Source organism: Xenopus tropicalis, chromosome 9 (assembly GCF_000004195.4).
Source record: "Xenopus tropicalis strain Nigerian chromosome 9, UCB_Xtro_10.0, whole genome shotgun sequence".
Lineage (NCBI taxonomy): Eukaryota > Metazoa > Chordata > Amphibia > Anura > Pipidae > Xenopus > Xenopus tropicalis.
The window spans coordinates 16,291,309-16,316,229 of record NC_030685.2 but is presented as its reverse complement, the minus strand read 5'-3'; the positions used below and the strand labels follow the sequence as shown (position 1 = coordinate 16,316,229).

Below are 24,921 nucleotides of genomic sequence, written 5' to 3'. Positions count from 1 at the left end.
GGAGGCAGAGTATTGGCGCGAATCTTTGCAGAATCCGTAGTTCCTGGCGACTAGTGGGTCTTGCAAGGAAATGGAATGATTGGCGACACAGACAGCGGCCGGGGGTTGGCTTTCGTGGGTAGCTATGGACGAATATGACTTGTACGGAGTGGAGGATGATTTCGAGAGTCAGTTCGCCTCGGAGCTGGAAGTGCTGGCCGAGTTTGAGGGTGAGGGGAGAATAGGAATCTCTTTAATAAAGCACCTGTGGTGGCACTGTCTGATCCTTGCAACTACGACTCCCACAATGCTCTTACTATTTAGGCACTATGGGGGTTGATGGGAGTTGTAGTTTTGTCAATAGTTAACATTACTACAGCCTGTAACCCAAAATATCGCTACAGGTGACTTCCTATTGGGTTTATTTAATGGTTAAATGATTCCCTTTTCTCTGTAATAATAAAACAGTACCTGTACTTGATCCCAACTAAGATATAATTACCCCTTATTGGGGCAGAACAGCCCTATTGGGTTTATTTCATGGTTAAATGATTCCCTTTTCTCTGTAATAATAAAACAGTACCTGTACTTGATCCCAACTAAGATATAATTACCCCTTATTGGGGGCAGAACAGCCCTATTGGGTTTATTTAATGGTTAAATGATTCCCTTTTCTCTGTAATAATAAAACAGTACCTGTACTTGATCCCAACTAAGATATAATTACCCCTTATTGGGGGCAGAACAGCCCTATTGGGTTTATTTAATGGTTAAATGATTCCCTTTTCTCTGTAATAATAAAACAGTACCTGTACTTGATCCCAACTAAGATATAAATAATCCTTATTGAATGCAAAACAATCTTATTGGGTTTAATGTTTTATTGATTTTTTTAGTCGACTTAAGGTATGGAGTTCCAAATTACGGAAAGACCCCATATCTGGAATACCCTTGGTCCCGAACATTCTGGATAACGGGTCCTATACCTGTACTGAGAAACTTTCCAATATAAATTCCATAACAATATTCAGTTTACAAGTTTGTAAATGTGAGTGCTATAGAAATCCGTATGTGGCTGTTAATGTTTCCTGCACTGGTGGATCTGACTGTTGAAATGTAGTTTGAGTCAGCTGATTAAAGGACCTGTGCAAGTCGGACTACACGCATTACTTATCCATTATCCCCTAACCGGGTTGCGCTTTTACATATCACAGGACAGAGAGGAACCCCAAATCTAATGTGTGTTGTTTCTAGGTCTCCATTGGGTCTCCTCTATCATGTAGCAGCGGTTCCTGCTCTGTAGTTACATTTCTGTGAATAAACATCATAATAAATTGCTTATGGTGTTTAATATATTCCGACCATCTCTGGTGTGTTTGCTTGACGATGTGCCGGTGTGGCACCCTTTAGGGTGAAGACACACTGGGCTACTAGTAGCAGCTACTTGTCGTGGCTACTGAACGCCAGAAAATCCCCTGCCATAGACAATACTGAGAATTGCCTCTGCTAAAACTCACGTAGAGACAGTTATCAGTAAATGATCAGCATTGTCTATTTCTGTAGCTGTGACAAGTAGCTGTTACTAGTAGCTCTGTGTGTCTTCACCCTTACGGTAACAGCCACAGTTAGCCAAAGTGGGTCTAAATGGAGCACAATACACAAGTGCCTTTAAAGGAACAGTAACACTAAAAAATGAAAGAGCTTTAAAGTAATAAAAATATAATGCACTGTTGCCCTGCGCTGGTAAAACTGGTGTGTTTGCTACAGTAACACTACTATAATTTATATAATAAGCTGCTGTGTAGCCACGGGGGCAGCCATTCAAGATGGAAAAAAGGAGAAAAGGCACAGCTTACATAGCAGATAACAGATAAGCTCTGTAGAATACAATAGTGTTTTATCTGTTATCTGCTATGTGCCTGTGCCTTTTCTCTTTTGAATGGCTGCCTCCATGGCTACATAGCAGCTTATTTATATAAATTATAGTAGACTTTCTGAAGTAAACACACAACTTTTACCAGTGCAGGGCAGCAGCACATTATATTTTAGTTACTTTTATACACTTTCATTTTTTGGTGTTACTGTTCCTTTAAGACAACTATAGGTTGGCCTTCATTTTTTTGTAAGGCACATTTATTGATTAAAATTGACGATTGTAGGCAGACGGACTTTTAGATTTTGGTAGACCTCGAGTTGGAATGCAGTGGGATGACATCCCGCCACTTCTTTTTTCCCCCCAGCATACTGGAGCTTTTGAGTGCGGCTGCTCAGGCCGTCTGTCTTTGTAGTTTCATCCCGGTATAGAAGATTGTCCCCACCGGGCCGCTGTATATATTTGTGCCCACTTTATATATGTTTCTGCGTGCAGACTACAAAGTGGCCCATGAAGAAGGGAAGTAAAAGCTACTGCAGTCTTTTCACATTAAACTTGAAGTTGGCACTTGAATAATGTTATATGGGCATTAAATGTGAATTTGGCACTGCATTTATGTATTGCTATGTGTATTTGGTAAACATCGATTGATACTTTTTCTTGCTTATTGTGCCAAATGATAGACAATTTTAACTGTGGTAGCTCTCATGAGTAGATCACAGGGTGACAAAGTCTGGGCACCGCTGGTTTATTACGTGGCTACATATCTCCCCTAAACTAACCTTCAGTGTGTGATACCTGCACTGTTGCAGGCCCCCCTCTGGGAGGCAGCCTTACACTTTAGCAATCACTGGGCTAGGTGATTCATTTCCACCAATGCAAGTATTTGCTTCATAGCCCTAGCAATTAGATTTCTGTGCAGCCATGTCTGAGCTATGGGCCTTTGCTGGTACAGGTTCGCCATGGATATACTGTATCTGCCCAAAAAAAAAATCAGTGGATCAGATTATTTTTAGTCCTAATAAATTTGTTCTGTGGGCAAGATCATGCCATTGTTGGGTAAAACTCTCAGCAGAACTGGTCAAAAAGAAACATTTTTATATACAGCCAATGTAAAATAAAACTAGCCTTGCATTTTAGAAAGGCACCATTCAGTAGGGCAGGGCTGCTAATGAGGTGTGGAGTTTATAAAGCTTACAAGGAAAGGGAGCACACATAGTAAGGATTGTGTTATGTTGTGTGCAGCTTTCTGTCCAACCACATATGAATTTGCTTTGTTAAAACATTTTCCTTACAGATGACGTACCTTCCCGTCCCGCTCCCCAAAGGTCCCAGCTACGCAGCAAACTTTCCTTCGAGGAGGCAATCTCTGCCGGGGATCGTGTAAAGAGCAACGCCGACAGCAAAACAACTAGTGAGAGAAACGGCGATGCTCTCGCTTGCGTCAATACCAGCAAGACTAAAAAGCGAGACGCAAGCTGCCTTGACTTTGAAGAGGATGAATTCTCAGACAGCTTCTTTGAGCCTCCTGTCAGTAAGTTCTTATCTGAATGCATTCCTACTCCTTGCTTTGGATACATTTTGTGTCTTTTTGTGAACTTTATTACGATGCCATCTTTATAACTTGGGTTGGCACAGCGGACAAGTCATTGCTACTACACAAAGTCCTGTTGTTTCCAGGCTCAGGCTTGACAGAATGGTTTCCCCACACATTCCTGATGGTCCCATAGGACTTATCTCACTTATTCCATATAGTATGGTATATACCAACCTTTGCTTTAGTTGTGTTGTTACACATGCACCTACAGTAATATTTAACCGGAGGACTTCTTTAATTAGGTTTCTGTTGTGGCCTGTAGAATAAGATGTCTCACAGCACCCTAACCACTTTCATGCAGTGGCCAATTATATTTTGTGCCCCTGTCTTCATGGCCCAGAACCATTTAAGAAAAAAAAAAAAGCTGTAATATAAATATATTGTGATGGCTTTTGGGGGATTCCTTGGCCCTATAAAATCTTTGGATTTCTTCAAGCAATCTCCTTACTTGCGATGACTAGACTTTGAATAAAACTATGTATAAATAAAACACAAGAAATGAATTTCTAAAACAAGCAGACTATTTGAAATGTTTCAGTGCCAGTGTTACTTTGAATACACATCATAAATAGTTGCAATTACTTTGGTTTATATTAAGCCTTTAGAAGATCTCACAATTTTAATAGCAACAGTGTAGACAATTAAAAAGCGTAAAAATGTACACTTTCGTATAAGCCATATACTTTGTTGTTCCTAAAGGTTTTAGTTGAACTAGAAGGATGTAAAAATAGATTCCTGCCAAAGGCTAATGTCTGAAGGAGCATTTTGCTGCAATCACACGGAAAACACGGTAGTCAAAATGCCCTTCTCTCTGTCACTGATTCATGTTGTAATCTATGGGACACATGGGGCATAAATCACATGTAGGGGTGAAGCAACATGTAAAGCAACATTTGCTTTTGGCACCACATTTCCCATAGGTTACTATAGGATGCAGTGACAGGCACAGATAAGCATGTTAACCACTGATTTTTCCCCATTTTAGATTCTTTTTCTCAGTTGTAACTATCCCTTTCTTACTTAATTTACCATATTTTTTCCCCCTTTCCTAGCTCCCAAACACAAACGGCCAAGAATTGAAGCTGTTAAGAAGCTAGACTTTGGAAGTGATGAATATGCAGGCAACAGTACTGCCCTCAGTGATGATATCACACCTCCACCCTCTCCTCATTATACTCAGAAGAAAAGTGAAAGGTATTCCTTAAATTTACAGTGGACTATGGTGCTTCAGAATTTTCATATACGTCCTGCTATGATTTATTAGTGTCTTAAAGTCACTGAGGGGTTCTGTGCCCATATAAAGGCACAGGGCTGCAGGCTGAGTTATACAGGGAACTCTGAGTATCACTCATGTATTATAAGGGATAATGTACCCCCTACTGTAAATGATAAGGATATTAGCAGTCACTGAGGGGTTCTGTGCCCATATAAAGGCACAAGGCTGCAGGCTGAGTTATACAGGGAACTCTGAGTATCACTCATGTATTATAAGGGATAATGTACCCCCTACTGTAAATGATAAGGATATTAGAAGTCACTGAGGGGTTCTGTGACCATATAAAGGCACAATGCTGCAGGTGATTACAGTGCAAGCCATTGTGGGTTTGACAGCTTTAGTAACACTTTTTAGGGGCTCAAAGTGGCCCATTTGCCATTACCTGTATCATGCCTGTTTCCTCCATAAATGTGGACAGTGGTGCTCATTTATAAACACTGGGCAAATTTGCACATGGGCAGTAACCCATAGCAACCAATCAGCGACTGACTTTTTTTTTCAGCCAGCTGCCAGTTAAGCAGTGAGAACAAACATTTGATTGGTTAGCATAGGTTACTGCCCAGGGGCAAATTTACCCAGTGTTTATAAATTAACCCCATTGTATTTTTAACTTGATGTCCTACTTGAATTACAAATGACCTCCTTTTCTTATTTTCACACTTTGTCTATATTGTGCTTGTGTATTTTGCATCGTTTGTCCCGTTTGTAACCACAGATTTATTGACAGGGATTCCAAGTTCCCAAGCTGCGATGCCTTTGAGGTGAGCGACATGGCACCCCTGCAGGTAACGCCCACAGAATCGGAGCAGAAGCGCGTGCTTAAGCGTCCCCCTGTGCTGGAGGATTACATTAACGTGACATCCACTGACGGGTCTAGGGTGTATATGACATTAAAAGAGGATAATGATGGCTCAGGGACTCAGGTGAGATTAAGATTATAACTAAAGGTGCTTTAACAGGAACCTGATAGCTGATCGTATAATGCTCCCTGTTTTACAACAGTGTGCCTAGACATCCATTACACAGTAACATTTTGCTGGCACGACCCTTTACATCCCTTAACATCCCTTAACATCCTTTCCCTTGATCCACCATTTTGTGATGGGCTGTGCAGAAATAATGTAGCTCTAACTGGAAGTAGTGTGGGAGCAAAAGGCAGAACTCTGTCTATTCATTGGCTGATGGGACCTAGCATGTATGTGTGCCTTGGCTTGTTTGTGTGCACTGTGAATCCTATGATCCCAGGGGGCGGCCCTTAATTCTTAAAATGACAATTTCCTATTTAGGAGTACCCAATGGCACATACTACAGGTATGGGATCCCTTATCCGGAAACCTGTTATCGAGAAAGCTCCGAATTACGGAAAGCCCGTCTCCCATAGACTCCATTTTAATCAAATAATTCAGAATTTTAAAACTGATTCCCTTTTCTCTGTACTGTACCTTGTAATTGACCCAAACTAAGATATAAATAATCCTTATTGGATGCAAAACAATCCTATTGGGTTTAATTAATGTTTTATTGATTTTTTAGTAGACTTAAGGTATGGAGATCTAAATTACGGAAAGACCCCCCGAATACCCTTTGTCCCGAGCATTCTGTATAACGGGTCCTATACTAAAAAAGTATATTTTTATGAAAATGGTTTATTTAGATGAAACAGGGTTTTACATATGAGCTGTTTTATGCAATATATTTTTATAGAGGCCTACATTGTTTGGGGGTATAGTGTGACATAATTTCCCTGCTTCGCTATCCTTGTTGTGCTGGTTCTATTCAACATTTTGCTGGTGCTGACCTTTTAATACAAAGCAATAGGTGTAATCTATAGAAGGGACATGGAAGGAACAAACTAATGTAATGCAAGAGGTTTCTTCAGCCTTACCCCAGGAGCTATACCCTAGGGCCAAATGATGGAATTAAAACTCTGGGTATAGGCACCGTCCGTTTGGGGACCGCATCAATGAGCCGATGCGTCCTCTGATATGATGGAAAAATCATACCTGCCCAATCATGATCTGCCCGATCATGATCTGCCCGATTTCAGGCCATATGTCGGTCGGGGAGGCCTATCGTTCATGCCCATACACGGACAGATAAGAGCAGTTTTATACTCAACCCACACATTTATATTTCAGCAAAAGCAAGGGAACGTGAAGTGGAACAGTGGTCAGCAGCTGCATCTCCTGGGGGTTCCATTCTCCTACTTAAAGGAACAGGTTAACGATGAGGTAATGTCTCTCTTCTATTATATTTTATCATGTACTTCAAAAATATAGTAAGGATGAATGCCTTTTTTTTCCTATATATATATATATATATATATCTCTGGAATCTAATAGCATAATCTGAGTTTCGAAAACCCTGTAATGATTAAGATTTGCCTTGAGATTTAAAAGAATATTAACACCAATATATTTTTTTAAGTAGTTCCCCTTTGAAAATGTAAACTTCCCAGATTTTAGGCTCTAACTGTTCTGCTACTTTATCTGCTACAGCGCCGACGGCAGGTGTTAGAAGAATCCCAGAAACTTACAGAAATGCTGAACAGGTGGGTATAATTTAGAAACAGATTGTTTTTGATTCTAGTACTTAAAGTCTGTTCTTTCTGGAGAATCTGTGTATGTTCCACTATGGAGGGTAGAGGGACTTAAGTTCCAAACTCCGTCCATCTTTTCCCAACATGGAACAAGGGGTGGGGAAAGGGTTCCTGCAAGTCAGAGGCAGATTATCATGATCATGTTTGCTGCACAGAAGCTAAATTAGTTTCTGTGCAGCAATTCTAAACTGGCAAAGGAGAAGAGGTTAGGTCAGGGGTACACAAGGAGATTAGTCTCGCCGCAACATATCTCCTTTGTCACGGGCGACTAATCTCCCCGCAATGCAATCCCACCGGCTAGAATGTAAATCGCTGGTAGGATGGCATACGTGTTGCTGCGATGTCCCGCAGTCGCCCGAAGTTTCCTCTGAAGACAACTTCGGGCGACTGCGGGACATCGCAACGACGCGTATGCCATCCCACCGCTCGCGCCACAACTAATCTCCCCGTGTACCCCTGCCCTTACACGGCAGATAACAGATACACACTGTAGATTAGAGTGGGATTCTACAGAGCTTAACTGTTATCTGCTATAAATGTAACCTGTGCCTTTTTTCCAGCTTGAATGGCAATCCCCAGGGCTGTTTTTATGATATATAGTAGTCTTTCTGAGGCAAACACACAGTATTTAGGCTGATGTCCCATGGAGAGATTTAGTCGCTGCTACCATGGGCGACCAGTCTCTCCAAAATTCCTTTCCAGCAACAATAGGAATTGCTGGTGAAAAGGCATTTTGGAGTGATTAGTCGTCCGCAGTGGCAGAGATCTATCTTGAGCGACTAGATCTCTCCATGGCACATCAGTCTTACCAGCGCAGGGCAACATTAGATTTTAATTGCTGTAAAACACTTTTTCATTTTTTGGTGTTACTGTTTTTTTAAGGGAAGAATATATAAAATACATGCTGCTTATGAATGGGGAATGCTACCCTTTATGTTTTCAGTTCAACAGATTCATTTGAGCACGTTGTAAGGGGGGAAAATTGACCATCAGTGGAAAATTGAATGGGATTTTTGGCAAACCAAGTGGCACCAGTTGTTCTCTGTAGTCTTAGTAATGGGGGTCTAACTTTTTCTCTGGTGTTTACAGTCAAATTAATGATGAATTTGGAGAGGACGATAGTGAAACACTGGAAAATGGAGATAATGCTGGAGAAGAGGATGGCGAAAATGAATCTTCATCCCACTCGCTGTGGGTAGACTGCTTCACTCCCAGGCACTACACTGAATTGCTCAGTGATGATGTGAGATATTGTGGCTCTGCTTCTCTATATGTTTGTGCTGTCTTACATCATTATGTGACATGGGGAGGTCACTTTAATGTGTACCTTTAGAATAACCGAGACCATTTGTAGTTTTAAATTATATTTGAATAGAAGTGTCATGGTCAGAGGTTTGTTGACTATCATCATGAATTCTTGAGGGTTGAACAGAGAGATGAGTAATAAACAAATATCTATATATTTTCTGTCTGATTTCCACAATCATTAAATCCAGGCAAACAAAATAATTCAGAAATTACAAAATATTGACAGCTTTCATAAATTTTGATACTATAGAGCAAAACAAGCCACTTTGTACTTTACAGTCATTGGGGCTCATTTATCAACAATGGGCAAAAGTGCAGTAACCCATAGCTGCCAATGTGTTTTTTGCTTTCATTGTTCTGCCAGGAGGTAGTGCAATCTATCCATAGGTCTGGATAACTCCAATCAGTGGAAATGATCAGTCATGTTGGCTCCAGCTCTAAATGACAAAATGGCTGCCACTCCTGCAGCCCATTTTATAATTGGTACCGCAGGGCTGGGGGTTAACTTGGGTCACTTTTCTATAGAAAGAAGTTTGTGTGCCGACATTCATAGTAATACTGACTTCCTATTTATTTTCATAGACTTTCCTTATTTATCCTTGAATACTATCATTTAGCAATTTTTGAGTATTTTGGCCCAAGATTGTTGTCTGGAGGTGGACATTGAAGTTTAATCAACCAGCTTTCCATGGAAAACAACTCTGCATATATTCCCTGCATTTCAAGCAGAGACCAGAACTCCTCATAGGCAACTCATCTTCTTGAATGTTGTATTTGTAGTACACAAACCGCTGCCTACTGAAATGGTTAAAGCTGTGGGACACTGTGGTGTTTGGGAAAGAGAGAGTGGTGAAGAAACCCAAGGCAAATGTGGACCCACGCGCCAACTTCAAGAATCAGAAAGAGCAGCAGAGCAAGTTTAAGAGCAAAGCTCAGATCACCGAGGAGATCCTGGAAGCTGAACTGGATCAGCACAACAGACCCAAAAACAAGGTGCTCATTAATGCCATTCATTTCAAACAATATCTATATTTGAGCACTGTATCTTAACAAATAGTGCTGCCCCGATTCTGATTCAAGCACACAAATATACAGTCAAAGTATGCTATACCTCATATTTTAATGTAGCAAAAGTTATTCCTTTATACATTAGAAATGTTTTTTCTCCAGTTTGGAGTTTTAGCAGTTATTTGCTAAGGTAACTTGGACCCTAGCAACCAATCAGGGAGTGGTTTGGATGAGAGACTGGTATATGAATAGGAGAGGGCCTGAATAGAAAAGGAAGTTACAAAAAGTAACAATAGAACTGTAGCCTCGTGGAGCAATAGTTTTGTGGCTGCTGGGATCAGTGACACCCTGTTTAAGAATTGGAAGGCAAATAATTTAAAAGAAACTGTAACAAATAAATAATAAAGGCCAATTAAAAAGTTGCTTACAATTGGCCATTCTATAACATACTAAAACTCAACTTAACCACCCCTTTAAAACAAGTGTTTTTCTTTCCCTGTAACAGGTTGCACTTCTTTGCGGCCCACCGGGCCTTGGAAAGACCACACTGGCACATGTAATAGCAAGGCACGCAGGATACAATGTGGTGGAAATGAATGCCAGGTGAGAGTGGTAACTTTTCATTAGATTAAAATCACTGCCAGGGCATGTGTGTGCATAAAGCAGAGTTACATAGAATGGGGTTGTAGGGTGTATATTACTTTTATGCCCCCACAAAACAGAAATAAAAAATAAAACGCACCCATGACCAATATCCATCAACTTCCTTGGCTCTTTGAAAATTCTCAAGAGCATTTATCAGCACTTATCTGCCTGAAAACGCTATCCAAAATGTTTTTAATGTAGATTCAATATTTAGAAAGTTTATCAAACCAAATTATCTTGTTTGTGTTCAACAGTGATGATCGGAGCCCCGAGATCTTTAAAACCCGCATAGAAGCAGCGACTCAGATGAAATCTGTTTTGGGTGTTGATGAGAGACCCAACTGCCTCATTATAGATGAAATTGATGGTGCTCCAGCAGTAAGATTTCATTGCTTATAAAGCATTTCAGTGCATGCAGTATTAATTGAAATATGCCCTTATGCAAGTGAAATGTAAAATACCTAGGCAGCTCAGATGATTAATATAACTGCTGTTTTGATTTTTTTAGCAGAGTGCCCAGCACTAGCTGTAAAGCATAGAAACTCTGCATCGGCTTTTATTAATGTTACAATGGAACTGCAAGAATCATGAGTTTACTTGCCATGTTTAACAGGGTGACTTGCCTTCTAAATACACCTGTCCTCCCAGGTCTCCATCAACATGCTGCTGAGTTTAATCAACCGAAAAGACGCCAAGGAAACTGAGGGTGGCACAGATGTGACAACAGGGAAGAAGAAAAAGAAAGAAGGTGGTTTACTGCTCAGGCCAATCATCTGTATCTGCAATGATCAGTTAGTATTCCTGTCAGATTTGTGTTGGCATCTTAACCTTAAAAGAACATTACCACCGCATGTTTTAATACTTAATCCCTCCCCAAAACAGCTTTAATGATAGGTAAGCTTGGCTTACTTCCCCTTGAATTTTTTTTAAATGTTCAGCTTAAATTTAACTTGCAAAGTGCCCCATAGGATTCATAGGATTAAGGTGAATAGGCGTTTGCAGCTTTCATGCCTCTGTGCAATGAGAGAAAAAGGGTGTCCAGAAGTTGCGACTTTAACTGCTTTTTTTTCTTTTGCCATTATTATTATTTATTTATAAAGTGCCAACATATTCCACAGCGCTGTACAATAAGTGGGTTTCATACATTGGACTTACAGAGTAACATATAAAGCAATCAATAACCAATACAAGAGGTGAAGAGAGCCCTGCCCAAAAGAGCTTACAATCTACAAATGGAAAACAATATCATTTTGGAAGTGTTTTATAATATTTGAGTGGGAGTGTTTATTACAACTACAACTCACTCGACACCACCATAGGCTGTTATAGTTCTATAACATCTAGGGAGTTTCCCTTCTTTGCATTAAAGGAACAGTGTACAGAATAGATTTTAAATGGTACCCCTGTACTTGCTGGTCAAAATAAAACTGCACTTTAAGCTATTGCTTAAGTTATTGCTATATTAATGTTAATAACCCCACAATCTACTTTTATGTTCTCTTACACAGATATGTCCCTTCCTTACGGCTGCTGAGACAGCAAGCTTTCATGCTGAATTTTCCTCAGACTCTGCCTTCCAGACTGGTGCAAAGGCTGTATGAGGTCAGCGACGGAAAGGGGTTCCATTTAATTGGCCCCAAGCAATTCTTTTCTATCCCTAATGATGTTTTTTGTTACCTCGACATTTAAAATCTGAAGTCCACTAAAGTCCACTGTCAAAATGGCTGATTGCTATTACTACTATGGATTCTGGATTGTTTAAAGTTGCATTTTATGTCTCTTCATTTGACATTAGCAGAAGCAGCCGCCTCTTTTGTCATTTGAGAAAGCTATTCTATAATACAAGGAATAATCTCCCTGCTGTTGTGGCTCTTGTTTCCATATGGGCAATGGCAAACGGGGATATGTTGCCCACAGTAAAAATGTGCTACCGTGGGGAACAGATTTTCCAAAAATGCCCATTTGCTAATTTTATGTTAAATTACTTGGGGCAGTTCGGCTTAATCGAGGGGGAGTGGTAATCCCTTCTTTTGCATTTTCCTGCTTAAGCCCAATCATTTCGAGTAATGTAATTTACTTGTGACGATTCTAATGTTAAAGAAAAAAGAGGGGAGGATTTTCTTGTAGTTATCTTAAAATGTCACTGAAATTTATTTGGAATTAATCGCTGGGTTGTAACTGAGATTTTAGTGTTGTATGTTCTCAGATTTAATTTGATTGTTTCTATAGATCACCATTAAGCAAGGTATGAAAGCAGACACTGGGGCCCTCATGGCTTTGTGTGAAAAGACAGAGAATGATATCAGATCCTGTATTAATACATTGCAGGTAGGTCGGTGGATTTTGCTTTATTTTTAGGCTTACGTTGAATGATATACCTTGTCCTTATTTTGCCTTATCTTATTATAATGGACTAGCCATGTGTGAATGAAGCAGTGCAGGGGACTGCACGTTGTCAGCATGTATGTGTTGTTTTATGCTGCTGGAGCTTCAGATAATCCAAAGAATAGAGAGACAGGAGCGATTGGGAATCCTAAAGCAAGATTGACTAGAAATACTGTATTTTATATATTGAGCTTACTGTATTAGCCCAGAGGTTCTGCAGCCGTATAGTCCATTCCTTCAAAGCTGTGCACAGCAGCTCCCCATCATGGATCCTGTTGTGTGATCCCATCTTGTGCGTGTCCGTGGCACTGCACATGCTCAGTGGGCTTTGGGTTGCTGTTAAGGAGCATAGCTTAGGGGTTGTCAAATTAACAAGACAACAAAAAGTGAGGTTGCATCTGCTGCAGAAGTTGATGCTAATTATTGATTGATGCGTTTGGTCCCGAAGCTCAGGTAAGTGACAGCAGCCCAGAGCATGTGCTAGGAATCAACAGAAAATATATTGAGGAGCTACTGGGGGGCATCTTTAGGGGCACAGATCTTCCCTGCTAAAGGGCTGGGGCGCACTGGGCACGTAAAGAAGCCTAAAACATATAAAGTAACATCTTTGTTGAGCTTTAGTTCCCCTTTACAGTTGCTAATAATGTGTACTGAGTGAGAACAGTAAAATGTTTAATCTATTTATTCCCCAGTGTTAAACTGGTCATAAATGGAAAGTTGTCTGGCAGGGTTTTCCAGGGAGGGGATCATCTTCCATTAAGACCTGCTTGTGCCAGATTTTGTGATTCAGGCCAATGAGCAAATTTCATGGGGCCCATCTGTGGCCTTGACCAATGGTATTTTAAACATAACACGACCGATATCTCAAGCAGTCAAAATTTGTGTATATTTGCCTTTGGGCACAGTTAGGCAAGTAAAAACATAGCAGGTTGGAGGGATTGTGCCTCAAACAGAGGGACAGGGAATCCGTTATTCTCCCTTGGGTCCTTACAACCATGCTCTCCGCAGTTCCTACACGGCCGAGGAAAGAAGGAGCTCAATATGCGCAGTGTGCAGACCATGAAGATCGGCCTGAAGGATCAAAACAAAGGCCTGTTCTCTGTTTGGCAGGAGATCTTCCAGCTTCCCAAGATTCAGAGGTAAGAAGTTTTTTGTGGGAGGGGCTAACTCAGGATCAATGTTACATTGAGCTTTTTTGACTACAATTACAATATTAGGACTTTCATCACACACCAGTGTTATTTTTTATTTAATCTTTTTGGTAGTCCTGCAGCATTCCTCACTCTTTTCCTGTGGTTTTTCAGGAAACGTATCGGCCAAGAAATTGCAATTAAAGACCTCCATCTTTTTTTGGGGTCAGGAAATGAATCTCTCGGTGGGGTGGGGAAGGCACCATTAAGCGCCGTGGCTCAGAGATTTCATCACATTCTGCATCTCTCCACTTCCACGGGAGAGTACGAGAAGCTCACCATGGTATGTAGATGGCACGTTTATGGGTGACTGTAATGCTGATATTTCTCTTTGAAGAAAGGCAGAATGGACAGACAAATTTCATAAACAAAATTCATAAACAAAACCTATTGCAAAGTTTAGCAATTATTCTACATAGGGATGCACTGAATCCAGGATTCGGTTCCTAAATTACACAGTTTACATGGCAAATAATTCACTCTACCATTGAAAATGCTATTCTTGAACCAACAAATGTATTTTTAGCTGTAATATTGGTGTGTAGGCGCCATCTCAGTGCATTGTGCCTGAGTCTGAGCTTTCAGCCAGTGCTACACCAGTGCTACACTGAGCTTTCAGCTAACCTATTGTTTCTCCTACTCCCATTTAACTGGAGGAGTCCCAAGCTGGACTTGGATTTCTTACTATTGAGTGCTATTCTGATACCTACTGTTTGCTGCTATCTTGCTCCCTTCCCATTGTTCTGCTGATCGGCTGCTGGGTGGGGGGGGGGGAAATCACTCCAACTTGCAGCGCAGCAGTAAAGTGTGCCTGAGTCTGAGCTTTCAGCCAGCACTACACATTAGAACTGCTTTCAGCTAACCTATTGTTTCTCCTACTCCCATGTAACTGGAGGAGTCCAATGCCGGACTCTGATTTCTTACTATTGAGTGCTATTCTGATACCTACTGGGAGCTTCTATCTTGCTCCCTTCCCATTGTTCTGCTGGGAGGGGGGGGGGAATCACTCCAACTTGCAGTGCAGCAGTAAAGTGTGATGTTTATCAGAGCACAGGTCACAAGGCTGTTGCACCCTGGGAAATGAAGAATATGGCTAGCCCCATGTGAAATTTCAAAATTAAATATAATTTGTTTGTGTTTATGAAAAACAGATTACAATGCAGGATTCTGCTGAAGAAACTCTATTAACTGATGCGTTTTGAAAATAAACATGTTTTCCCCATGACAGTATTCCTTTAAAAAAAATTTCAATGCACAATTTGTGTGTAATTGTCTTTAACCCTTCCTTATCCAAATTTACAAATTAGGATTCAGTCCAGTATTCAGTCTAATCTTTCACAAAGGATTCGGGGTTTAGCCGGATTCTAAAACAGTGAATTCGATGCATCCCTATTTCTACATGCAGCATGCTAAAAAGTAAATAAAAAAAAAAAAGCTTTAGTTACCCTTTACACACATAGGGTTATGTGCAATTTAATCTGCCAGAATTGTTATGATGGCACAATTACTTTTTGTGATTTTGGCAAGATTTCACTCAATAATTTTTGGCATAATCTAGTGCCAAGCTAAAGCCCTGCCAGCTTCCATTGACTTTCATGTGAACCTTTTGTCGCAGTTGGTATAGGTTGTTCGCAGTCTGAAAATGTGCAGTAGGGTTTTCAGTCCAAAAACTGCAGTACAAACTGTTTGTGTGGCTACAACTGGAGCTGGCAGATTTCAGGCACTTCTCCACCCGCTATAGTACCTTGGCCTAAGAGACTTAAGCTGGCCATACACGCTAAGATCCACATACTTGGCGAGGTCGCCAAGCGAGCGATCTTCTCCCGATACCCCCACCTATGGGTGGGCGATATCGGGCCAATTCGGCCCTGGGGCCAAACGATCGAATTAGAACGATTGGTATAGGCATCTGTCTGTTCAGGTACTGCATCAACGAGTCGATGTGGTCCCCGATCCGACTACTTTTCAAACCTGCCCATGATTTGGCCGATTGCAGGCCAGATGTTGGTCGAACAGGCCCGTTGTTAGAGCCCATACACGGGCCGATAAGCTGCCAAATCGGTCTGAGGGACCTATATCGGCAGCTAGAGTCGGCCCGTGTATGGCCACCTCTATAGGGAATCTACAGTATTTTGTACAGGTATAGGGGCATGCAGGTGTGGCCACGCTATATACGTCCCTCACAGTGTTGCTTTCCAGCTGTCCAGCTACATCCTCCTATGTTAGATTATTCTAGAAGCTGTAGTGGATGTAATTCAGCAAGAGTCCAGACTGACAGGAATGCTTATTATCCGTTTGTTACTCACTTTGGTCTTTAATCTCTGCAGGGTTTGTACGACAATTTCCTAAACATGAAGGTGAAAGAGTCCAACTTCAGTACAGTGTGCCTGGCTTTGGATTGGCTGGAGTTCACGGACATTGTGAACACGACTATAATGCACGGGCAGAATTTCCAGCTCATGAGATACCTCCCCTTCCTGCCTGTAGCTTTCCATCTCCTGTTTGCAGCCTCAAATGTGCCGCGCATTGCATACCCCAACAGCCACTATGAGGTACGTCAAAGTAATCTGCATTTATACCTATGCCGCACAAAAGCTTTCTAAAGCACCCAAAAAAAACGGTACAGAAAATTTTTAAGCTGGAGAATCCAACGACTCCAACGTGCGCTATCATAATGAAAGGGGATGTTCCCCTTTGAGTTAACTTTTAGTATGATGTAGAGAGTAATATTCTGAGACAATTTGAAATTGGTCTTCATTTTTTTATTATTTGTAGTTTTTTAGTTATTTCACTTTTTGTTTAGCAGCTCTCCAGTTTGGAATTTTAGCTATCTGGTTGCTAGGGACCAAATTACCTTACCAACCAAGGAGTGGTTTGAATGAGAGACTGGTATGTGAATAAAAAGGGGCTGAATAAAAATAACTAATAAAATTGTAGCCTCACAGAGCAATAGTTTTTTAAAGCTGCAAAGAGTCAGAAGAAGGGAAATAATTAAAAACCTATACAAAAATAAATAATGAAGACCAATTGAAAAGTTGCTTAGAATTGGCCATTCTATAATATACTAAAAGTGAACCTAAAAGTGAACCTCCCCTTTAAAGGGGTAATTCACCTTTAGGTTAACTTTCAGTATATTATAGAATGGCCAATGTTTAACGATTCAGCTGGTCTTCATTTTTTATTTTGGATAGTTCTTTAATTAGTTGCCATCTTCTGACTTCTGAGCTTTCAAATGGGGGTCATTCACCCCAGAAGCCAAAGAATTACTGCGAGTGAGGCTACAATTTTTATTGTTATTAATACTTTTTATTTCTTATCTTTCTGTTCAGGCCCTCCTCTGTTCATATCCCTGTCTCTCTTTCAAACCACTGCCAGGTTGCTAGGGTGAATTGGACCCTAGCAACCAGATAGCTCCACACATTCCAAACTGGGAGAGCTGATAAACAATAAGCTAAATATATCAAAAACTGCAAATAATAAATAATGAAGAGCGGCTGCAAATTCTCTCAAAATAGAACTCTCTACATCATATTAGATATCAAGGTGAACAACCCCTTTCACAGGACATGGAAGGTGGCCATTTCTGGAACTTTGGTTGCGACTTCCATAATCTGCTCTGTGTGTTTTTAGATGTTTAGATGAGTGGAAATCAGTTCTGCTAAAGGCCGTCAAGTAGAGCGTGACTGACCTTTGAGTTGCTGGTTGTCATTATTTACAGTTGTTCAGACACCAAGAGAGTGTTTTGCGCTTCTCCTCTAGGCACAGTCCAAACTTAATCAAATGCAAAACCTACTGAATGCAATGGTGGCCGAAATTTCTCCAGCTATCCGAACGCGCGTGGGGCCTCAGTCCTTGGTGCTTGATGCTCTGTGCCTTCTCCTGGATGTGATCTCTCCTAAACTGCGCCCGGTAAGTTAGACAAGAGTTCTGTGAGGAGAGTCAGTGCCTGCAGACCCCTCTGGTCAGATATGGGAAGAACATAGTGACAAATATTATTCAACCTGTTGCTTGTAATCGGTGCCTTGTACTGACACTGACCTTAAAGGAACAGTAAAGGTCCCCATACACGGGCTGATAGTAGCTGCCTGTCCGACCAATATCTGGCCTGAAATCGGCCAGATATCGATCGGGCAGGTTAGAAAACCTAGTAGGATTGGGGACCGCATCGGCTCGTTGATGAAGGTAATACGTAATACATAAAAACTACACACGTTACAGGCTTCTGAAATGAGAGAGAAAATTGCCCTCAAAGGTCACCCTAGTCCTGCAAGAGTTAATGTTTCTAGTGTCTTAGTAATCGGAGTGTTGTAATCCCAGGGCTCACACCTTTTTAATTCAAATCTTAATTTGTAAATTAAAAAAGGGAATTTATTTTGTATCTTGGGGTGAGCCAGGCACCAGTGCAATTATCTGTAAAATTCCGAAATCTAAGTCTCTCCTGCTGACTTATTAGTAGAATTAACATGTATTTCTAAAGTGCCAATATATTCTGCAGCCCTCTACAAGTATGGGATCCGTTATCCGGGAAGAAAGCTCCTAATTATGGAATAACCGTCTCCCATAGACCCATTTTAACAAAATCATTTAGATTTTTTTTAAAATGATTCCCTTTTTCTCTGTAATAATAAAACAGTACCTGTACTTGATCCCAACTAAGATATAATTACCCCTTATTGGGGGCAGAACAGCCCTATTGGGTTTATTTAATGGTTAAATGATTCCCTTTTCTCTGTAATAATAAAACAGTACCTGTACTTGATCCCAACTAAGATATAATTACCCCTTATTGGGGGCAGAACAGCCCTATTGGGTTTATTTAATGGTTAAATGATTCCCTTTTTCTCTGTAATAATAAAACAGTACCTGTACTTGATCCCAACTAAGATATAATTACCCCTTATTGGGGGCAGAACAGCCCTATTGGGTTTATTTCATGGTTAAATGATTCCCTTTTCTCTGTAATAATAAAACAGTACCTGTACTTGATCCCAACTAAGATAATATACAAATTACTTACAGAAGTGTCACCAATACAAAAGCATGTTTAATTCCCAAAATAAATGAATTAAAAGCTACGTTAAGGGCACAAGGAGACAGGGCTCCTCTATACAACACTGCTGGGTGGTGTAGTCCCACAACTTCTAGCCAAATACTAGCATGTATATTGATAGAAGAGCATTGGAGAAATAGAATTTAGGTACCTTAGAATAGAAACTACTCAGACATATTTTTTTAATGGTTAACAGCAAAGCAGTCATATGAGAGTCCCAACACAATTATCCCAGCTCTTTACCTATCTGAAAACATACACTGGTACGATCAATATGTTTCCTCGAAGGGAAATACGTTACCAGCCCGTCTGTGATCAGTGTCTCGAAAGCAGCGCTCTCGGCCCGCTCACTTTCCATGGATGAATAATTGATGGTGGTTAAGTGTTTGTAATCGGGAAGTTTATATATTGCCCCCCCTGCCTGGGGTTTTAACTCTTCCCCATCCCTAAGATTTCCCAGCCCAGCTTCTGTTAGATTAGAGGCTGGATAATAATATTAAAACAAAATGGCAATCTTTTTGGCTTTTTCGGAGAGGTGGTAGTAAAGAAATCCAGAGCCAGTGATTTGTCTCACTGTACATGAGTTGGCATTAGTTCCTTAGAGGGAGAGTTAGTGCTTATACATGATTGATCTGTGCTGCCGTTCCCTACATTATCACGTATTAGAGGCCCATTAGGCCCTACATGATGCATTTGAGCTGTCAGACAGATAAATGGAGGGGTGCTAAAGGGTAAAGAGAATTTTGTATTAGGAATAATGCACAGCCCTTGATTATTAACTGTGTTTTCTTTTCTGCAGGTAAACACGCAGCTGTTCAGTACCAAAGAGAAGCAGCAGCTAGCCGAGCTTATTAATACTATGCTAGCCTATAACCTGACCTACCACCAGGAGCGGACCATGGAAGGGCAGTATGTCTACAAGCTGGATCCGTGAGTAGGATTTTGCTTCCTCCATGTTGGTCTTTATGGAACAAAAGTTTGGCTCTGAATACTGAGGAGCTGGGATAAGGTTGATGCCACACGAGGCGTTTTTACGCTGCGTTTTCTAATTTTCTCAGCGGCTGAAAAACGCCCGATATCATCATCCATAGAAATAACTTGAAAAGACTCGAAGCAAACCACACAATGCGGAAATATGCTAGACGCCTTAGCACGGATTTTTCAAGCGTTGGCCGAAATACGCCAGTATTTGCACAGCAAGCTATTCCTATGTATACACAAAGGCAGCTGCCAGACCTAGCGGAAATACGCGGCGTTTTTTACTATTTCGCACTATTAGCACCATGGAAACGGGATTTGCTACGTCACCAGTACTAGGCTGAAAAACGCCATAGTCAGGGGCTGTGTGGCTTGTGCGGCATTTTGAGGCTAAGAAAAAACGCAGTGTAAAAACGCCACGTGTGGCATCAGCCTTAGCTTTTGCTTCAGAACAGCTGCCCGGTGCAGGCATTGGAATGCTGATTGGGCCACTTGTGAACAAGGCAACCTATTGGTGAAAAGCATTCAGTGCTCATTCAGATATTGGTCAGCCAGGGTGGAAATTGCAGGTTGCGGTTCTGCTCTGAGCCCCTGTGTGATTTGCCTGTTAGCCTGTAGGCCTAACAGTTGCATCAACTCTGCAGTCTGGTGAAATAAGTGCAAATGCTATTGGCCATTTTTAGGTATAGCAATATCATTTTAAAAAGCGACATTGATTTGTTGCATAGTGACTTCTGCAGCATTCAGGGAAATTATACAGTACTGCTTCTCCCTTTCCAGTAAGTGTATGATATTAATTGAGGCATCTTGCCAGCATTGTGGGTAGGGGGGGGTTGACCAGTGGCCAGCACGTGAATCAGAGAGTCCATAAATCAGATCAGCCTTAGAGGATTAGCTTTGTTATCCAAGGAACCAGCAGAACAAGGAGCTACATGCAGAGCTGCCCCTTATCATGCTACAAGGGAAAGGAAGAACCGGCATGTTTCAAGCCCGCTGCAAAGAGCCCCTGTTTATTACAGACTGGGGAGTGCCACTGGCTATGGCTTTATTAATCCTGGGTCTCGTCTATATGTTTATCTACCTGCCGGCCAAACTCTCCCATTCGTCACTGGGAGTGAAGGGTCGCAATCTCTCGGAAGACTTTTATTCGTTGGCTGCTGATGGTTAGCTTCCATGGAGTCTGCCTGCATGGACTTACTCTCTGCTGCCCTCTAATGGTGCCACGTAGAAGTAGTAAAGGTGATAGTCACAGTTCTCCTTGGCTGTTTTGGTTGACTTTATAAAGCTTTGTAATAGGGTTTGTCTTGCCCGAGCAGTCAGTAAATAGTTGTCACACTCAGGCAGTATCTGCCTGTTTGAGGCACTATCAGGACTTCTGGGAGTATATTTAAGAGAGCAACCGGTGCTGTGCCGTAACCATCTGCCCCCAAGGCTATGTTAGAGCTGTGATGTTGTGGTTTATATAACTATGTGCTATGTAAAAATTAAGTTAAATAATATATATTTCCCTCTAGGAATGTTGAAGATGTATGCAGGTTTCCAGATCTTCCAATCCGTAAACCATTGACTTACCAAGCCAAACAGCTCATAGCGCGCGAGATTGAACTGGAGAGAATGAGGAGGACAGAAGCATTCCAGCAAGCGAGAAATGCAGGAAGGGTGAGCGCCATCTTTGCTCTTTGCTAAATACAGCACATTGGTTTTCTGTTGGTTCAGACCTGTGCGCAGGCCTCACTGGTGCTTTGTGGGTAAACTCGTAACATATGGATAAGGTAAGTGAATGGGGACTCGGAGTATAATTTATGTGTGATTGTGGGAACACATGTGCTGTGGATTTGGATTTGCTTGCAGCAGATGCCAATAAATCAAGCCCATGTATAGGATACAAAATAAGAGATGAAAAGAAAGGGATCAAAGCTTTACTGAAAGGGCAAAGAAGCAAATCCCCTGGTATCTGATGGGGGAATAGTAGGATTAAGCGATTGTTCTCGAGTAGAAAGGATTTACCATGATCATATTAGGGACACGTGACATTTGGCAAACCCTAAATCTGCTTAACCTATAGTAAAAGGGGTATGTAAGAGTATCCAGTATATCAGATTATTTTTGTTCCCTCAGTAAATAATTCCCTGTGGAATCAGACAGTGCATCATATTAAAGGAAAGTAGTAATACCTATTTTCGTCCTCCCAATTTTCCACTCCCTGGAGCCTCATTGTGTGACGTCCGTACTAGCGCAACCTCACTATTAACCCCTCCTCCTGTACCGATGAGCGTTTTCTCTAAATGCCAGCCAATCCCCGTAGGTTCACAGTTGGGCAAACAAGAAGGTCCCCGAAGGGTTATAGTTTACACTGTATCCCAGAGACGGAAGGCAGAGGATCCATAAACAAGTGTTATAAATACACGGCCTCTGTAGGTTGTTTTGCTGCTGCAATACCTAATAGTCAGCAATTTGCTGCTAAATATATATATATATATATATATATATATATATATTATAATATAATATACATGGCCTTGCAGTGATTGATAAGGAAAGGGAAGTGTTTGTACAAGGTTTCCCCACACAAAGTAAAGGGTACAGATCATTGTTTCTGTTCCCCCATCCTTAAATACAGAGTGGAAGCTTTGGTTTGAATTCTGTCTGAACGGAAAGATATATATATATATATATATATATATATATATATATATATATATGGGGGGGGGGGGGGGATTTCATTGCTATGCCCCTACTGACTAATAGGATCATAAAATAGGTACAAAGGTTGCTCTAGGCAGTGTAACTTATAGCAACCAAATGGATGTTTGCTAGGCAAGGAGCAAATCCCGCAACTAATGATGACATTATCCTTCGGCATCCATATAATCATTAGCTAGGTAATATAATGGAGAGCTGAAGGTAAAATGACAGAGGAAAATGATAGTAGTGTTGCCCCTAATTCTAATCGCTAACCTGTTTACTCGGGCCGGCAGTCCTTCTCCTTCGCCCCAGGGCAGCACTGGGAATACCTGGCAAAGTGGAAAAATATAGAAATGTTCTTTGAAGAAGAGGAGTAATGACCCGGTTTAGTGGCTAGGAGTGCCTAAAAATTAATGGTTTTTAATCTTTGCTTTTCCTTTATTTGGGCACATCTTCTGTCTGGCTTCTCTGTAGGTTTAACAAGTAACATTTATTGTATCCCATTACAGGACAATGCCAGCGCCAATGCCGCTAAACCAACCACTGAAACCAAAGGTGCCAAAAGCACGGCCAAACCCGCGGCTTTAAACCACGAACAGCGGTTGGAGAATATCATGAAGAAGGCAGCAGCGTTTGAGGAGAAGGTAAGTGCGCAATGGAAAACTGATCTGCAAACAAACTGGGTTTGAGCGTTAAGGCTTTAAAGGAGTTGTGCTCTTTCTTTTGCAGCCTGAAAAAGATTTCTTTGGTCGCCAAATAGTCAAGAAGGTGGCAGCGCCAGTGGCAGGTAAGTAAAGCATTAACTGTATAAACTCCGTGTGTATAAATGGTCCTTCTTTAGTTATCCTAAAGCCCTGCCATCCTTGGGCAAAGTGACCGCTCCCTTATTATCATTAGGACTAATGCCATAGAATTCTAAAGGTCCCCATACACAGGCCGATTGTAGCTGCCGATATTGGTCTTTTAGACCGATTTGGCAGCTAATCGGCCCGTGTATGGGCACTACCGACGGGCCCGCCTGAAATCGGCCAGATCTCGATCAGGCAGGTTAGAAAATCTAGTCGGATCGGGGACCGCATCTGCTCATTGATGCGGTCCCCGGACGACTTTTCCTATACCCGTTGTTATAATTTGATCGTTTGGCCGCAGGGCGACATCGTCAAGCGAGCGGATCTGCCCGTGTTTGGGGACCTTAACTCTTACATGGCAATGGAGCACACATTTTCCCTCGGTTATGATAACATACCCTATCGGTGCATTGGATGTTATGCCAGCAACAAAGGCTGTAAATCAAACTCAATAACCACTTAGGTTTTCCCTGTGCTAAGCACAATTCTGCAGGAGCAGCCCGCGTTTGTATGTTACAAAGATTTATGTGGTTTCTGTTTTTGTTTTCCCCCTCGGCTCAGCAAGTGCAAACCAGGAGGAATCGGTGGAGAGAAGAATTGGGAAGGCGGTGGGAAACAGCGATGTTTGGTTTCGCTTTAATGAGGGTGTTTCTAATGCTGTGCGGCGGAATATATACATTAAGGACCTCCTATAGGCTTGCGTGTCTTACACGGGGCATATGGGTTTTATAGAGACTGAGCGCGCCCACTGAGGACCAGCTGGGTTGTTTTTGGCTGAACCTTTCTGCCAGGATCATTTGGATTTTGACCAATGTGGAAGCAATAAGGATATTTATGGGAGCAGTGTTGCCTTACTCAGCCTGTGTACATAGGGAGTGTGTGTGTATTTAGGAGCAGACTCAATCTTTACAACTTGTTCTTTCCTGGTTCACATCACAAAGCACCACATTTGGGTGCAACATGATATTAACAAGTTATTTGGTTGCAACAGTTCTTTGTTTAATATGAAAGTAATAAAAAAAAATATTTTTCAACATTTCTGCCTATTTCCCCATAGCAAATGGCACATAGTGTGGTTAGTTCTTGTTTTCCATTCTCAGCTTGTCCATATGTTTCTTCTTTCCCCTTCCTTTGTAACTCTCTTTATACGCCAGTCTCTTATCATTTTTGTCCCTTTCTTTCTCCATTCATGGGCCCTTCTCTCCTGGCTACCCAAGAGACCCTTCTCTGCCCCTTTGGCCCTTTCTCTCACCCTTTGCTGCCTCTCTGAATATCCCAATTCTCACCCCCATCTTCTCTGTCTTCATGAGCGAGCTATCTATCTATCTATATCTCAATGAGCTATCCTATCTATCTATCTATATCTCAATGAGCTATCCTATCACTATGAGCTATTCTATCTATCTCAATGAGCTATCCTATCTCCAACCCCACTGTGCTATCCACTTCTTTCTATTATTTTCCTGTGTGCCATATTGCCTGTTCTTCTACTCTTGCTCC

At 41.4% G+C, this 24,921-nt stretch overlaps 1 protein-coding gene across 1 annotated transcript; it reads left to right on the top strand.

The window, feature by feature from the left end:
- Positions 1-20: 20 nt before the first annotated feature.
- On the top strand, positions 21-24,458 carry chtf18 (chromosome transmission fidelity factor 18). The gene is made up of 22 exons (XM_002935859.5): positions 21-209; positions 3,150-3,386; positions 4,502-4,643; positions 5,453-5,648; positions 6,864-6,956; positions 7,224-7,276; positions 8,414-8,567; positions 9,413-9,625; positions 10,146-10,243; positions 10,540-10,663; positions 10,934-11,076; positions 11,794-11,887; positions 12,515-12,613; positions 13,679-13,809; positions 13,975-14,143; positions 16,188-16,412; positions 17,620-17,769; positions 19,710-19,840; positions 21,403-21,547; positions 23,083-23,217; positions 23,303-23,360; positions 23,983-24,458. Exons 1-22 carry the CDS (start codon positions 125-127, stop codon positions 24,114-24,116), a joined length of 3,009 nt encoding a protein of 1,002 aa, XP_002935905.3. The 5' UTR covers positions 21-124; the 3' UTR covers positions 24,117-24,458.
- Positions 24,459-24,921: the final 463 nt, after the last annotated feature.